This window comes from Mesitornis unicolor, unplaced genomic scaffold, assembly GCF_000695765.1.
Source record: "Mesitornis unicolor isolate BGI_N332 unplaced genomic scaffold, ASM69576v1 scaffold19488, whole genome shotgun sequence".
NCBI classification, from domain to species: Eukaryota; Metazoa; Chordata; class Aves; order Mesitornithiformes; family Mesitornithidae; genus Mesitornis; species Mesitornis unicolor.
Window position 1 is genome coordinate 1596 of NW_010202767.1, and position 16295 is coordinate 17890.

The 16295-nt window shown below is 40.3% G+C and overlaps 1 protein-coding gene across 2 annotated transcripts in view; it reads left to right on the top strand.

Annotated features, from left to right (window-relative positions):
* The window catches only part of PTHLH (parathyroid hormone-like hormone), an 11398-nt gene extending 1562 nt beyond the window's left edge, over positions 1–9836 (top strand). Inside the window, exons 3-4 of one of the 2 annotated variants that reach the window (XM_010190500.1) lie at positions 5316–5738; positions 9697–9836. In XM_010190500.1, the coding sequence (XP_010188802.1) occupies positions 5316–5738; positions 9697–9706 (433 nt within the window). In that variant the 3' untranslated portion in view covers positions 9707–9836. Of the gene's footprint in view, positions 1–5315; positions 5931–9696 lie in introns of those variants that run through there. The other variant, XM_010190501.1, reaches the window with a different exon arrangement.
* The last annotated feature ends 6459 nt before the right edge of the window (positions 9837–16295 follow it).

The window sequence follows — 16295 nt, forward strand, 5'->3', positions numbered from 1 at the left end:
AGGGAAAGGGCTGTCTGAACTTTTAAAGCGTTTGGGAAGGAGATGTTAAAGCTGAGGGTCGCTTTGTCCAAGGGGACCAGCAAGGCAGCTGTGTGCTTGTCCAGGCATGTGCTGCTGCCCCTGCACCTTTCTGCGTCCTGATGGGGAGCATACCGTTTTATCAAGCTGCTATATGTTGCACTAAGTGCCATATACTTTTTCAGCGCTGGCATGGAGCCAGTATTGATAAGGGTAGGGGGAACACATGGTACTGATGGCTGTCAGGAAACCGAAGTACTGACCAATCTCTTTGGATTTCTGCCACTTTGTCAGAAAAAAATATAAATTCCAAAGAGAGTCCAGTATCTGACTTGGAGGCAGAAGCATATTCTTTGATAAATTATAATGTAACTTAAGACAGCCTGTTCAGGAAATGACCTTTTTGCTTCTTCCAAAATAATCAACATGGTTTATTCTAATACCCCTATGCAAAGTGCAGAGGAGAAGCCACTGGGCTGATGTGGGAGCAGCTGTCTCATCCATCTAACTCACTGGCTTTCACTGCACTTGCATCAGATTTTCTAAGGAAGAAACCCTTCAGTCATACTGTGGAGGGCTGTATTGTTACCAAGTTCAAAAGGAAGTCAGGTTGGATAAAGAGAGTTGGAAAATCCAATCACAACTTACAGGGAAACATGACACAGCAAACTTAGTTTCAAATGGGTTTCCTTGTAACTGTTTTATTACGTACATAAGGACAGGCTCTCCAAATAGCACTTCCTCTGCCATTTAAGCAACAACAACAACAGAAATCCCCCAGACACACCTAAACCTTGGCACCAGGCAGACAACTATTACAAATCTCCTACAGCAAATTGTGTAGAACATGTTATTGCTCATAATTCTTCCCAGTCCCTTAAAGCTTAGCAGTTTTATAGTCCTGCAAACTATTGTTGAGCTATGTCTTTCATTTGAGACTATTTTCTTCTCTTGAGTTACAGAGGAACTAAACTTCATTTTCAGAAATAAAAAATGAAAATAATTGAAGTACAGTCAAATGCTGTATTTCCTTGGCTAGGAAGCTCTGAACTGGATCTAAGCCAAATTTGTTTTTTTAAAAAAGTTAGATTTGCCAAGAAATACTCTTTTTCTTTTTGAACCTAGCATTTTTCTGACACTTGTTTTTAAAAGTCAGGATTAGAGGCCTTCCCGACATCCCCATTCTGTCCTGACAGGGTGGGAAAAAAGTGGCAGCTAAACAGTCAAAGTGTGTGTCTCGGCTTCTTCTTTGCTATGGCATGTAAAACACACAGAAGAAACCAGTTAGCTGTCAGTTAGTGGTGTTCACATAGTTTTGTTTGTGGGTACAGCACAAACACAGACACCACACTCAAACATGTGTCCTGTTTTAATAACACCACAAACCATTTCTAGAGTTAATGGTTAATAACTCACTTAAGCCTAGAGATTTTATTTTTTTTTTCAGTCAAAGGCTTAAACTAGTAATAGATGAAAATAGTGAAGCACATTATTAAAGCCATGCAAAAATAATCAAAATTGCTGTACTGAGGCAAATCTCCCATGGAAAGCAATAGTAAATTGTCCCAAGGAAAGATTGCCAGACATATTATTTGCTGTAGAAATGCTTTAGCAGCTAAAGAACTTCTGAGAAAACGAGTAATGCCTCAAAGTGAAATCAGATATTTTTATCAGAGTGCCCAGACACTGCAGCATGATGCCCCCAGATCTGTTCAAAATATTTTTCCTAACTCTGAGATAGGTTGAGCAGCTTTCACTCCCTTTGGAGCCAGTGGCAAGGGCACTCAGTCTTGCAAAATCTAGACAGAGAGCTGACTGGACCTTTTCCAGTTGTTTTGTTGAGCTTATGATCAGTCCCAACATGAATAGTCAAGGATAATAGCGGTTAAATAAGAGCAGCTCTGAGGCAGAAAGTTGTTTCTTGGAGAATGTTGTCTTTCAGTGACTCTAGATAGCCAGTGGAAAAAAATGAAGAAGGAATGTGCCTGAAAAAAACACCTTATCTAGAAGTACATGAAGTCAGAATAGTCACAAGTCATGGATTTCTACCATTTTCCTCTTAATGAGACTTTTAGTATTATTATTAAGTCTCGTGTATGCATACACGAGATACAGCTATTAGTGTGGACACTTGGGTCAAACAAAAAGTTTGTGTTTGTTGACACATCAACACCCTTCTCTCAGAAGTGCCTACCATATGTAAGCTTAGCATTTACTGCACTTGGTTTGGGGTCAGACTCTTTTTCCTTGAAAGAGAGGTGCATGTTACAGAAGGATGGAAGGGACCTCTAGTGGGTCATCTTAACCCTAACAGCTTAATATTTTTTTACATATCGTACCCAATATGTGAATGCAATCATTCCAGTTTCCATTGCCTTCCTACTCTGTGTGTGTGGGTGAGATATTGTTGATATCTCCGTTATGAAGCACTTCTTACATCAGCCTTCTTGGGCAAGTACTTTTCCTTGGTTTACAAACACAGGAGTTGTTTGAATAACTGAGGCAGGAAGAGGCAGAAGGTCAAAGAGATATGTATCTACCACATCTTCTTCATTTTAATGAGATTTTTGATCTAGAGCATGCAAAGGAAATTGGTAGGCAAAATGTAATCCTTAAGTCTGACTGAGTAATAGGAGTCATGTGAAACGTAACACTATGTAATGTTATACAATCATCTGGAATAGCAGAATGTTATTTGAGGCCAGACTTGATGCTAAATATCATACAGACATTTAAACAGAAACCCACCCTCTTTGGCACACTAAGCTCTCTCACGTCAATCCCTGCATCATTTTGGAAATGCATACTCACTTAAGATGTAGATCTTGTAATGTTCTTTGACTGCCTTGTGTGTACTGGAACCAAATTTCAGCTCTGTAAAATGGAATAGCTTTTCAATCAAAAGTGTTTTAATAACAGGTTTTAGAGATTCAAGATTTTGTCACAGTGAGTAAATTGACCAAATACACATTACAGGATTAAGAGGGTTTAAGGTTGTCTCTGATAAAAGGAATTATCCTTGGTAGTTTGCAAGAGGCAGTAGGAAAGCTTTGCTCATCACATGAGACATACTGGTTTAGACTCAGTAAAACACTAAGATTTTGTATGCTTTTTATAAACTATAAGAGTGAAAGGAGAACTGCATTTCCCACGCAAACATCCTGGGAAAAGAGATTATTGAAGCTAGGATGTAACAACGGGCAGCTTGGCAAGCAGCACAGAAGTATGCCACTCAGAGGAGCCCAAGGTGCTAGTTTTAGTAGCACACTTGCAAATCAGACTGACCTTAACAAGGAGTTTGTTAGACATGGCTATTGTAGAGCTTCAGGGAGTGCGCTGGTCAAAAAAATTCTCCTGGGGGAGATCTTGAGCTTGCATTAATGGTCACAGCTGCACTGAAAAGAAACAGTATGGGTTCAGCTCAGTGTTATCACATTACATTTTTGCTTAGGGACATTGAGTTGAAGGGGATAAAATATTTGCTCTGAAGCCTGAAGTAATCCAAAACTGATATTGGGATGCTTAAATGCAGATAAAGTCAAATGTGTGATCACAAACCTGAGTATTCCTAGGCCTGATTTTGAGCCAGTATCCCTACTGTATGACTTCATGAAAAAACAAGTCATCTTGCAGTCTCACTGTGGAATGGGGGAAAACTGCTGTTTGTATTTTACACTGAGTAGTAGAGATGTAATATCACCTGAACCCATCACTTGAATACAGTACTTGAAAAGTGTAGCTCTACAGAGGAAAAGTGAACGAGGTGCTCTTAAAGCAATGCTACTTGAAGCTGCCAATTTCAAATAGTTCTACTGTTGATCAAACCACAGATCTAAAAAGTTTGGCTGAAGGAGTTGAGAAAGATAAATTGCAGAACATTGCCAATCATTTAGAGTACTATCTTTGTCTACCACATTTTGAAACCTGGTAACGTAGCAGGATAATTAGCGATGGTATGGAAGGAAGGACTATTCACTCAGTTACATGTCATCTCCCATTTCACCCACATGCAGAAAAAAAACTCCTTATCCAGCTAACTGACCAAATGATTATATGACAGGCAAGGCAGTGAATTCATTTTTTTTTTTGGCCAGTAAGAATCCAGTCACATGCAGTACCCTCGTGCAAGATGAGAGAATACATAGCCAATCTTGACGCACTGAAGCAGGGCCATTGGAAAGATAAACTGTACTATAGCATTCATGGGAACAGCTAATACCCCAGCTTGTGCTCTTTCAGTGGCTCACAGTGCAGCTGTGTGTCTCTACCACATGAATGAAAAAGCATGTATCTTCTCACACTTATTTATTATCCAGGTGCCACTTGTATCTTCTTTCCTCAGATGTTTCATACCTTCTTTGCCAGTACAACATCTCTGAAAGACAGATAGGTAACTATCTCCCAGTTCTTCGAAAACAAGACAGAGGTAGTGAAACCAAAAGGTCATGAATTCTGAAAAAGTACTAGAGACCCACTCAAACAAACAAGGATGCTCTTAAAGAAGATCTAGGGAAGAAAGCTAGCATAATACTCAGAGAGCACAGCAGACAAGAAATTTGGCGCCAAAAGTTCAGGTTTAAAGGAATACTAGAAAGGCATCTAAACCCATTATTAGACACAAGCCAAGCTGTAAAATCAACAGGAGTGGCTGAGGCTCATCTCTGCTGATGCTCGGGCAGCTGCCTCTCTGGATAGCTCATTATGGACTGAGGTGCCTAAGGTTTAGGCACCCAAATTTGAACATTTTTCCATTACGCTCCTGCAATTGCACTTATTTAAATTTAGAAATGAAATGCACTTTTATGTATTTATTTATGTTTTTGGAGTACATGACTGAGCAGAAGAAAATTATTAGAATGATGCTGTATAAACACTGCTTCCGGCTTCAGTACAAGGACTCATTATTCCCTCTCTTGCTTGACTGCAGTGCTCCGCTGTTTGACCCTTTAGTTTTCCTATCTCTGACAACTGCCTTCCTGCTTTTACTGCCTGAAGTGTGATATATTAAGAGCTGTAATGCTTTCCTAGAACAGAGCAATGACTAATCCAGCTCCAGGTCCAGCCGTGTGTGGTGGGTCAGCTGAGAATTATTACCCGCTTAGGTCTTTCCATTCTCTGTAGGGAGTAGCAGGACTTGCTCCAGCAGCCTGACTTAACTGGATGTCTCCAAGTCTGAGAGCTGGTACACAGTCGCTGTGGCTGCCACTGCCAGAGAAGATAGGAGCTCTGCCAAGTACTGGGCAATAACCAAATCCTAAATGCTTTCCCCTCCACCCTCCTCTCTTCTCTTTTTTTAGCAAACGGGCTGTATCAGAGCACCAGCTATTGCATGACAAGGGCAAGTCAATCCAAGACTTACGAAGAAGAATATTCCTTCAAAATCTAATTGAAGGTGTCAACACTGCAGAAATCCGTGCAACTTCAGAGGTTTCACCTAACCCTAAGCCTGCTACCAACACGAAGAACTACCCTGTCCGATTTGGTAGTGAGGATGAGGGCAGATACCTAACTCAGGAGACAAACAAATCACAGACCTACAAGGAGCAGCCCCTGAAGGTATCAGGGAAGAAAAAGAAAGCCAAGCCTGGAAAACGTAAGGAACAAGAGAAGAAAAAGAGGCGAGCCCGCTCGGCCTGGCTAAATTCTGACATGTATGGAAACAGCATGACTGAGAGCCCACTCTTGGACAACTCTGTTACTACACATAATCACACTTTAAGGTAATTCTGCTATATTCTTTTGGGAGACACACCATATATTTGCTGAAATTGTTATCCTTCTGCATGTGAGGCCAAGGTCTCACTCAAACCTGGACAAATAGCACACCTTTATGCCCATAACTAGGCAGTGATTTTTCAAGCTGTGCACTGTCTCAGGGTACTTTCTGGAGGTAAGTAAGTACCCTTTCCACTCTGCACTGATGAGAAAGTCTTCCTTTCCTATGACAAACAATTCAAGTAAACCACTTATGGCCAACATGAGCTTCCTCAAGCTGCATGTGTAGTAAGTAAAGTTGTATCTGCAAAAAGAAAGCACATCATTGTCATTAAAATTTATTTTCCTTTTTTAACTGTAGTGTCTCTCAAGTCAGATTTTGGTCCCACACTTGGGCCTCAGCAGATTGAAGGCTTACAGTTTTATTTAAGGCTCTGTATCTATAAAATGGCAAAGTTTTCTTTCCTTCCTCTCAATGCCTCCCCTTTTTGGCAACTTTCCTACCCTTACTTTACAGTTTTTCATTTTAGTGTTTAACCCTAGGGGAGAACATGGAAAATTTCTCTCTTAGTAATATCTGCAAACAACGTAGACCAGCCTTTCACCATAAAATTTTCCCTGCCATTAGGACTTTTTAATTCAGCTCCATCTTTCTGACAGCTCGTGAAATAATTACGTTGCTGCTCAAAAATGTTGAGCATTGCTTTTGGAGAGAGACGTGCTTCCCTCATGTATGACAATGAAGAGTTCTCAGGGCAGTGGCAAACTGGAGATTTCAGCCTAGGTGCCCTGAAGCAACTCAGCCACTTGCAGTCATCTCAGCTTGAGTGGGAGTCTGTACACTTGCAGATAAAGCCAAGGAGTGCACTCCTCAGTTATCCTTAAATGTTTGCATTTTCAACAGGAAAAGCTACCCTTTTCTCTCCTCCACTTCACTTTGCCAGAGACATAATAGAGGTGGCAGTCACAGTAAATCCCTTAGGAAAGAGACTCCAGCTGTAGATTTACTAAAATCTAGTCCTAGGGTAAACTTAGCAGGCCACAGTTTACAACGTACTCGATCACCTCAACTTCTGCTGGCACCTACAGGAGCTACCAGCATTTGAGGCTAGACATTCAGTGTCCCTGACCATAAACTAGTTAACATGGCTGTAGCAGTCAGAAGTGAAGCTGGTTTGTCTCAGTGCCTTAGGAAAGGCATGCTCTGGGACTCCAGTCAGAAGGCATCTGGTGTTTCAACAGGTGTTAAGGAACTGTGATGGCCAGTAAAGAGCACCTGTCTTCAGCACATAGAAATCTTGAATACAGGGAGAAACCATTCCAGGGCATTTTGACTGCTGTTTTCTTCTGTCGCTATTCTGTCTTTGGTTGTCTCTCCAGTGGGATATGTGAAAGAATGACAGGTATAACAACCCTGCTGATTTTCCTAGTTCAGCCTCTCTGTTTCAAGTATGGTTGGATGACTGAAGGCAGTCAGCTTTACTGTGAAGTCCAGACTGTTGAAGACAGTCCAACTTTACCTTACTGATATTAGTGCCCAAGATGCAGTACTTCTCCGGGGGGGGAATAGATTCATAGATAGGCCTTATATTTTAGATACTTAATTGAAGATGATCAAAGAGAAGCCATAAAACAGGACAATGAAATTTGTCCTTTACGAGTACACACCATAATACGCTGGTTCACCTCTTAAGAAACTGCTAGTATATGAGACTGTATTTATCCCAGTAGGCTGGTAAGAGATACCATTTCCGAACTTTAAATGCAAGCAAGTCTCAACTCCCTGTCATGTACTTTACATAGGAGGAGTCACGCTCACAGTTTTCTATGTGACTTTTGGCTCAAGGTGGGCAAGCACATTTTTAGATGGAGGAATTATCACATCTGAGTGAAGTTGATTCCTCAGCTGTACTGGGCTAAATTGGGAAGTTCTACTCTATCTGCAGGTGAGGGATAAGGTATATGTGTGCAGACAGGTTTTCCATATGCTACACCAGTAGAAGTTGCTTTTGTAACATCCCTAAGGCTAGCTGCAGCTTAGAAGAAGCATCATTACTTTACAGTGAGAAGCAAATACACATAATGCAGCAAGGCGAATGCCAAGGAAATGCAAATATAAACTTTAAGTATGCTTTTTACTGTATCTCTGTGCTGCTTCTCTGTTCAACATGCTAAACTAAAACCCTTTCGCCAATTTCCTCCACCCAATCTCAGTCCCAAGAGTCTGGGTTTAGGTCAGTAAAAAAGACCAAAAATAATGTGGTCTCTAGATCTTTCGACTTGCTACAGGAAGCATCTCATAAAAGAAGCCAATGTTGCAAAATCTGGGAGCAAATCATAGAAAGCAGCTTGCAAGTAGTCATTAGTACAGAGCCCATTGTCAAGATGTGGCTTAGCTAAAAGAAAGCCTAAAACCCAAGCCAAACTGAAAATGTCACCCTGTTAAAAATAGGCCTGTGTGCAGACACACATATACAGTCATGCTGTATGAATTGCATGCCATTATTATACATATTCTGATATAGCCTGAATACACCCTAATATTACTAGTTAATTACTAAGGATGCTAGCATTTCCATTCAAAGCACTTTAAAAAGCCTTTCTTATGGACATTCCAGCTATATTCCCATTCCATTTCAATTAAGATGCTATTACCTAATTTCCTAAGAAACGTCTCAAAGGAATAGACTCCCTAATGTTAAATGTAGACTCACTTTCAATGTGCACATAAAAAAAAGTCTTAAACTCTTTTTTTTGTGTGTGTCTCACACCCACACATGTCTGCCATGTGGAACACTACCCACAGCTTTGGTGATCAGTCCAGCAATGGAACGAATCCCACTCTATCTTATAGCTTCGCATTCCACCCTATAGCTGTTTCCCAGGGAACCAACATGCATTACAGAAATGTACTGTTCATAGGGGCTGAAGGGAAAAAAGCCCAACCCTTCAGCATTTCCTGCAGCACCACAAAGAAGTAACTTAAAATAATATTGTAGTGTAAGTAATATACTGACAGGATAGGAGTGGACTCTGCTTTTGTTCTCATGCCCTCACAAGGAAAGGAGGAATACAGAACTCGCACTAAGCTGCTAGCATCCCTCAGAAAACTCCCAGATCTTAGGACTGTACAGAGCTGAATGTTTCAGCTTGAACCGAATGCAACAGGAATCAGAGCTTGAGACAACAAGATGCTCATTTTCTTTGAGGACCCAGCTTTTTGGCTCACAGAGGGAAGGTTTCAGGATTATAGTCTTTTTGCTCATTCAAGCACTTAAACACATATGCTATCAAGAGTCTGTTCACTTCAAGACCCGAGCAGACTGTACTGCACAAGCACTGCATGCAATCATGTACATGACAAAGTAGAAATTTATACCTCTGAGATGAACAGAGCCTTGTCTAACAGGTGGTCTGTCAGTGGGAAAGACCGACCAAACAAATAAGGCCCGTGGGACTGTTTCAGTCAGAAGCCCAGCATCACATCCAAGCAATTAACACAGCAGGGTCATGATTGTCAGTGTTCAATAAGGACATTTTTTATTATCTTCAAAACAAATTTCTTGTTTCTTTATCTTCTTAGCACTTGTCATATTTATTATAGGTTGATACAATTTTTCTACCTGTAGCATTCAGGAATCTTCTTGCATAAGGCTCTAAAGAAAACTAAAGCCCCTCTCTATTTTTCTGAGTGTACTATGCAGTGGAATAGGTGGCCTCAGTGTCATGACAAACTGCAGGTCTTCATACTGCTAGCTGAGTTGCATTGAAGAAAATATAGTAGGTGTCTTGAAAAGATGTCTGAAACTGTAGCATTGTTAAACAGGACTTAAAATTGCAAATGTTTACTAACAAGGCATTACTCATTATAGACTGCGGCACTCTTGCTGTTAATTTTATGTCCATGTGTTTGAAGTGAAAATTAATTTTTCTATTTTTATTCTGCCCTTTTTTTCTTTGCAGGAGGCGCTGACACTTTCAGCAAGAGATTTTTGGAAGACATATTGCAGTATTCTGTAATAGTGAACATATGGGAAGTATTAAAATATTTATTACCTGTAAATATTGTACATGCTCAGAATAAAACCTTTTTTCCCCCCATTTCTCTCTGAAACTGCACATTCGGTTATTGTGAATTTTCCTTTTTTTTTTTGTGCTAAGGCTAAGACAGTTATTATTGTCACATTTACCATAATTTATTATTTTGTTGACTGGTGTATTTATTTTGTGAACGTATCTTGGTGCTGCTGAATTTCTATTATTTTTTGTAACATAATGCACTTTAGATATACATATCGAGTACATTGATAACTGACATAAAATGTTCCTGTTTTGTGGTTGACTTCAATGAATGCCTACATAAAATTGTTCAAACTGATTTTCCTTTGTGCATGTATAATAGCAGTATTTTAAAATTTGTAAAGAATGTCTAATAAAATATAATCTAATTAAATCATGACTCAGAAGGAAAAATGTATCCTTTGGGAATTTGAAGAGCAGGAACACAATTTTTTTTCTTTACTACATTTGAAAATAGGTTTAAATTTAATATGTTTACATTGGTTCAAACTCCTACATTTTCACATTAGCTTTTTCTTAAAAATCACTCAGAACGTATTTTGTTCCAGTGCTCTATTTCAAGTCAGCTAAGCTGTTGAACAACCCAGGGTACTGTCATATAGCTCAGACCCCACTGCAAGGAAAGCACCAATTCCCAACATTTCCAGCCCCCAGCCCTGCAAAGGCTGAAGCATTACACTCTGCAAAGGAGAGGATGTGAAAAGGAGCCCCAGGGGATGCATCGCTTACCACGCTCTTGCAAAGTGCTCACATGTCACACCCCATAGTCTTGCTCAAAAATTAGATGCTCAGTGTCCTTAGCTGTCACCAACTTTACTGAGAGATGTGAATGTCTGCCCCATGCGTTGACTCTCAGCTCTTTGTACTTTGGGACCACCTTATGTTAATAGGGGAAGGGGAGGAGTTAGAGTGTTTCCTGAGTGAATATATAAAGGAAAGAAAAAATGGAAACCACAGTAGGTAACACATCACTAGGTACTGTTACATTGCTTGAATAACATTTCCCACCACAAAGATGCCTCACATGGCTCTGTTTAAAAAAAATATCTGCTTTAATTTTAATTCTGCCTTATACCTAGAGATAGTTGCAGTTAAGGGGGAGATTATATTCATTATTTCATGGTGACTGGCTGAAGAAAATAACAGAAAAAATTATGATCTCCTATCACTTTTTTTAAAGTGAACATATGAGCCCTGCTTCCTATCCCTTTCACTACCACCCACATGTTAATCACAACAGCTGCTGTTGGGGCAACCTGAATAAAAGGAGATTGTTTCATGGAGATATCTGTACTTTGTAAAATCCTACTGAATTTCCTCTGCCTCACTGCTTTACCATCAACAACATCAGAAAAATGCAAGCGTGGAAAAATAAATTATGAATCCTGGGAATTTTAAGATCGTTCTTGTAATTGTTGCTCCATTCTGTAGTTGCCAAGCTTTTCTTTTTTATTCTTCTTTCTTTTTTTTTAAGTGCCATCTTTTTCATTGCCAAAGTACAGCCATCATATAATATAAACCAGATGTATTTCTGCTCTCTGCCCAATCTTGCAGAAAACTACCTCCAAGAAAGCACTAAAAGCAAGAAAACTTACCCATCTTCCCCCATCCACTTATCCAAAGTGTGAAATTCAACGCTGCTTTATGTCCAGTTAATTACTACAGCAACAAAGCACATGCATGTCGTTTCCCTTTCAGATGAAAAATATTATACATGATGAAACGTAGCATAACTTCAGGGTTGCATTAAAGAAAAAAGTCGTGGTTCCTGCACATTTTCAACTTGGCCTCCTTGCACATCCTGCCTATTTATAGTATCCAGCTAATGCTTGGATTTATACAACTGAAGTTAACTGCGGTATATTCAGAAGATGATTTTGTATCTCAGGATTACCAGCATACCCCAGCTGGAACTAAAACTTAAAGCTACGGTGGGCATGGGGCAATTTATCTTTGTCAAAAAGGATGATCCTTGGCAGACAAGGGGGCCAAAGAGCATAAAAAAACCCCATACACTTAAATATTAAACCTTGGCTTCATAGAACTGTTCTCTTCATTGGAAGAGACTTGATTTTGAAGTGCCTCTGGTCTCTCTCATATTTTTAGGCTGACCATTAAGGTATTGCAATTTTTTTTCTCATTTCTATATGCAAAATTTGCTATTATAGCAGATTTAAGCAGCAGTTCTGTTTTTCTTAAAGACCTTTACACAGACCTTATAAAAGATGTCTATGGATCCAGTGGTTCACAGACTATGTTTAGAACATAAGATGATTGAGGGAGTGAAGCATGTCCTTTATGAGGAGCGGCTGAGGGAACTGGGTCTCTTTAGCTTAGAGAAGAGGAGACTGAGGGGTGACCTCATTAAAGTTTATAAATTTGTAAAGGGCGAGTGTCAGGAGGAAGGAGCTAGGCTCTTTTCAGTGATGTCAAATGACAGGACAAGGGGCAATGGGTGCAAGCTGAGCTTAGGAGGTTCAACCTGAACATGAGGAAAAACTTTTTTACTGTAAGAGTGACAGAGTACTGGACCAGGCTGCCCAGAGAGGTTGTGGAGTCTCCTTCTCTGGAGACATTCAAAACCCACCTGGACGTGTTCCTGTGCAACCTAGTCTAGGTGATCCTGCTCTGGCAGGGGGTTGGGCTGGATGATCTTCAGAGGTTCCTTCCAACTCCTAATATTCTGTGATTCTGTGAATGTCACTGTTGCAGACTATTGGATTTAACTCTGCGAAGCTGAATGCAAGTTTTTTGAGCTCTCTATTTTGCAGGAAAATAAATTCTGAAGACCCCTATTTCTGAGACAAGCTACAGCAGCTTTGCCTTCCTAACTGAGGGGTACTAAAAATCGTCCAAAGATTTTTGGTTTCTCAGGCAGTTCAACCCAAATGATTCAACTTGTCTCATAGTCCCTCCAGTAATAAGGACTTCTGATATTTTCAGATATACCTGATGTCAAATGTAAGAGGAGGGGAAAAAATAGTGCTGGAGCTTCAACCTTTGCATTATATGACTTCTTGGAAGATTGTACTTTTACAGTCATATATGTCTGCCCACTTAATTTTCTACATGGCATATGTGCACACCTAAACACACCTAAAATGAACAGCATTTAGAACCACTCCAAGAATTTGGAAGTACTAGAAGGTAGGCTGCTCACGCAAATTTCATTCAGCCTCTTTTCTTCCTCATTACCGTCAGGGCTAGGAATGCATGATCAGATGTCACAGTTCTTATTTCTGCCACCTATTTTCTCTTTCTTCTCTCTTCTCCCACCTCAGCTTCCCCATCCATGCTTCATTCCTTTTTTTCTGCTGGACCCAAAATCCAGCTCTTGTCTTTACATCCAAAGTCAGCTGCCCTGTGCTCTCCTTGGCTCACTGTTTCTGCTTCCATTATTTCTGTCACCATCCACCTACTCACTCTTCCTTTCCTCTCAACACCCCAGTTCCTTTCAGCTGTTTCTTCTGGTCCCCACCATCCCTAGTAATCACACCAGCTCCCTCCTGCTCTCTACTCACCTACCAGCAGGAAAACCAACCGGAGCAGAGTGGGGAGGCTTCCTCTTCACTGTTGCTTTGCATCACTCTGTCCCAGTGCCTTTTCCCAATCTTCTGGCTAAGCAGGCATTGTGGGGAAAGTTTGACTTTGCCCTCACAGCTTCTGAGCAAGAGCCTGCTCAGGTAGCAGGGTCTGTGCTCCTGGTAGAACATGCAAGCTGAAGGATGGTGGGGTACCTTTGGTTGCTTGGTAAATGATGTACACCCAAAGTCCAGTCATGCACAGGACCATGCTCAGTGATTAATTCTGTTGCTGATAAAGGAGCCTTGATTCAATAAGTGGATTACAACTTGGTCAGGTGTTCTTTAAGATGATAAAAGAGCATTCCTAGTGCAGAGGATGCACTTCTAGATTTCCATTGTTTACCTTTGAGCCACAAAGTTGCCAGGGTCTCTCAGAAGAAACTCCTGAATGTTTTTAACATGGATAATACAATGTGTTTTCCTTTTTTTGTGTTTAAAAATTGTATGTCTCTCTTGGCTGAAATTTTCCAGCAGACAGTTTTCAAGTTTTCAGCTTGAGAAATCAAAGGTAAGACAGCATTACAAAGAAATGAAGCCAGGGTGTCACACTAGGAGATAGTGGACTATCTCAGAAATGCACTGAGCAGCTGTCCTGTCTCTCAGGTCCAGCTAACACAGTCAGAAACGTTGTCACTGCCCAAGATCTCCAAGGGGAACATTTGGCACCCCACTGCTGCTCTGGTTTTAAAGTAGTCATGATGTTTACTACAGAACTTAAAGGCTTTTAAGAAACATTGAATGATGACAGCTTTTCACAGCAGTTCCCCTGTGCTGGACTTCAACAACAGACCTTTTTAGGCTCTGTGCACTTGGCAGTGATAGCTCACTAACAGTAGAGTTCCACACACAGAATTTGTTTCGTGGGCCTTCGTAAATACAGACATTCATTTGGCTTTCGAGACACACAAAAATAAAAGCCAATGTAGTTTATGCCTATACTATGAAATGACTCTATGCTCTCAAGGAAGGGATTTCAGGCACAGAAGTTATTTGGCTTAGTTTTAGGCATTCACCATCTCAACATGTGGACAGCACTATTCCCAATACAATGCACCTACAGTGTAGTAAGCATGCGTGTTCACTTATGAGTAAGTGCCCTTGATCTCCTGAGCCACCATAGAGAATTTGGCTCTCCTGCAGTAATTCAGAAAGTAGGAGAATGCTGGCTGTTTTAGTTACAATCTTTGAAAGTTTAAAACATTTTGTTATGTGGTCATAATTTACTGCAGAGAAAAGGTGCTTTAATAGTTTCTCTGGAGACTGAAGGTCTTTATTTAATTACAGAATAAATACAAGTAGAAGAAGCACAAGCTACCTTTTAAGTACCACACCATGGTACATCCCATGATAAAACAGAAACCATCAGCTTGAGGAGTCAAGTCACATGAACAATAAACTAATTTAAAAAGATACATTTTTTTGCTCTTCTGAGACCACCACAAGCTTTTACTAAGGGCTTCATGAACAAAGCAGGGAAAGAAGCACATTTATCTACCCTCAGTTTTAACAACAGGAGTACTGGGCCTCCTTGGATAAGTCATTTTACTTCTTTATCCCAGTTACTATTCAAAATGGGGTCAGACCTGCCCAGTCCTCTAAAATGTTCTGAGCTCTGCTGAAAGCTTGGTGCAAAAAGGCAAAACATTATTGTGTAGCCTGCCCCTGTCCCTGTCCCGGTTGTTGTTGGCTGGTTTGTGGTTTGGTTTTGTTTGTTTTGGTATTTTTTCATGGTTGGTTATGCCAGTTCTTTCACTCAGGCTATGAATACAGTCATCAGATAGTAAGTCATATGTTTCATTATTCACCCAGATAAAGGTGTCCACACTTAAGAGAGAGTTTCTCATCACCTATCCACCACGATGCCCCTCTAGACATTGACTTCAGTGGAAGCTATGTGTATGACTTCCCACACAATTCTTTGAATACATAGCCCCTAGAGTCTTCTCTTTTAATTGGTTTCCTGGACTCTTCTTGACACAAATATTTTTTCCTATAGTTAATGTTAGCTAATTTACTGTGGAAAATATCTATGATCTAACCCTCTCCATGCCTCTCCTTCTAAATGAGTTAGTGATCCAACAGAGTGGTTTGCAAGGCATGTGCCATGGACTGTCCTTTTCCAATGGCTGGATCCTGTTCTCTGACATTGCAGGTGAGCATCCACTGCACCTCACTGGGTGCACTGCTATACTATAGTACATGTTTGGACTTTAGAAAGTGTGTTTAAGACCACTTTACACTTTGCAGACAAGCTTCCCTTAAGGAAAACTTTCTAAATTTTGAAGAGATTGTTTTTCCTCGTTGAACTACAAAATACTTCATTAGCAGCAAGGTATTGGAATGGCCTTTCTTGCTATGACTGTGCATTTAAAAGCATGTTAGAGGCAAAAGCAAATAGTATGGATTAACGTCACTAGAACTACATTTTATAAAATCTGGATCACTCAAACAGAAAACTAGGGTACGACAAAAGGAAAATGTGTCCCACTTTGCAATCTGAGCTTTTCAGTATGTATCCAAATTCTCCATTTTGTGACTACACTGGAGGAACAAAGAAGACCCACTTTTCAAGTTATCACACTGTTAGTCATTTTGCCCATGTTTGGAAACTTATTCTTGTCCTCTTTCACCGTCTAGTAGCTGAACGAACATGGAAGAATACAAGCATGTAAGAGTAAATCACTGAGTGCAGTTAACTCTGATCCAAATAATTCCAATTATTTTGCCAACAAGAAGAAAAAGTGGCTGTATACCACTTTATCAAGAGTTCAGTCCTGCAACCAGATCAACTCTCAGTGTGAAACGAACTGCTCCACAGCTCTTCTCAACCAGGCTGGGGCTCATACAAGTGGTGACCCATCAACATGAGAAGTGGGGATATTAGTAACCACTTCCTCA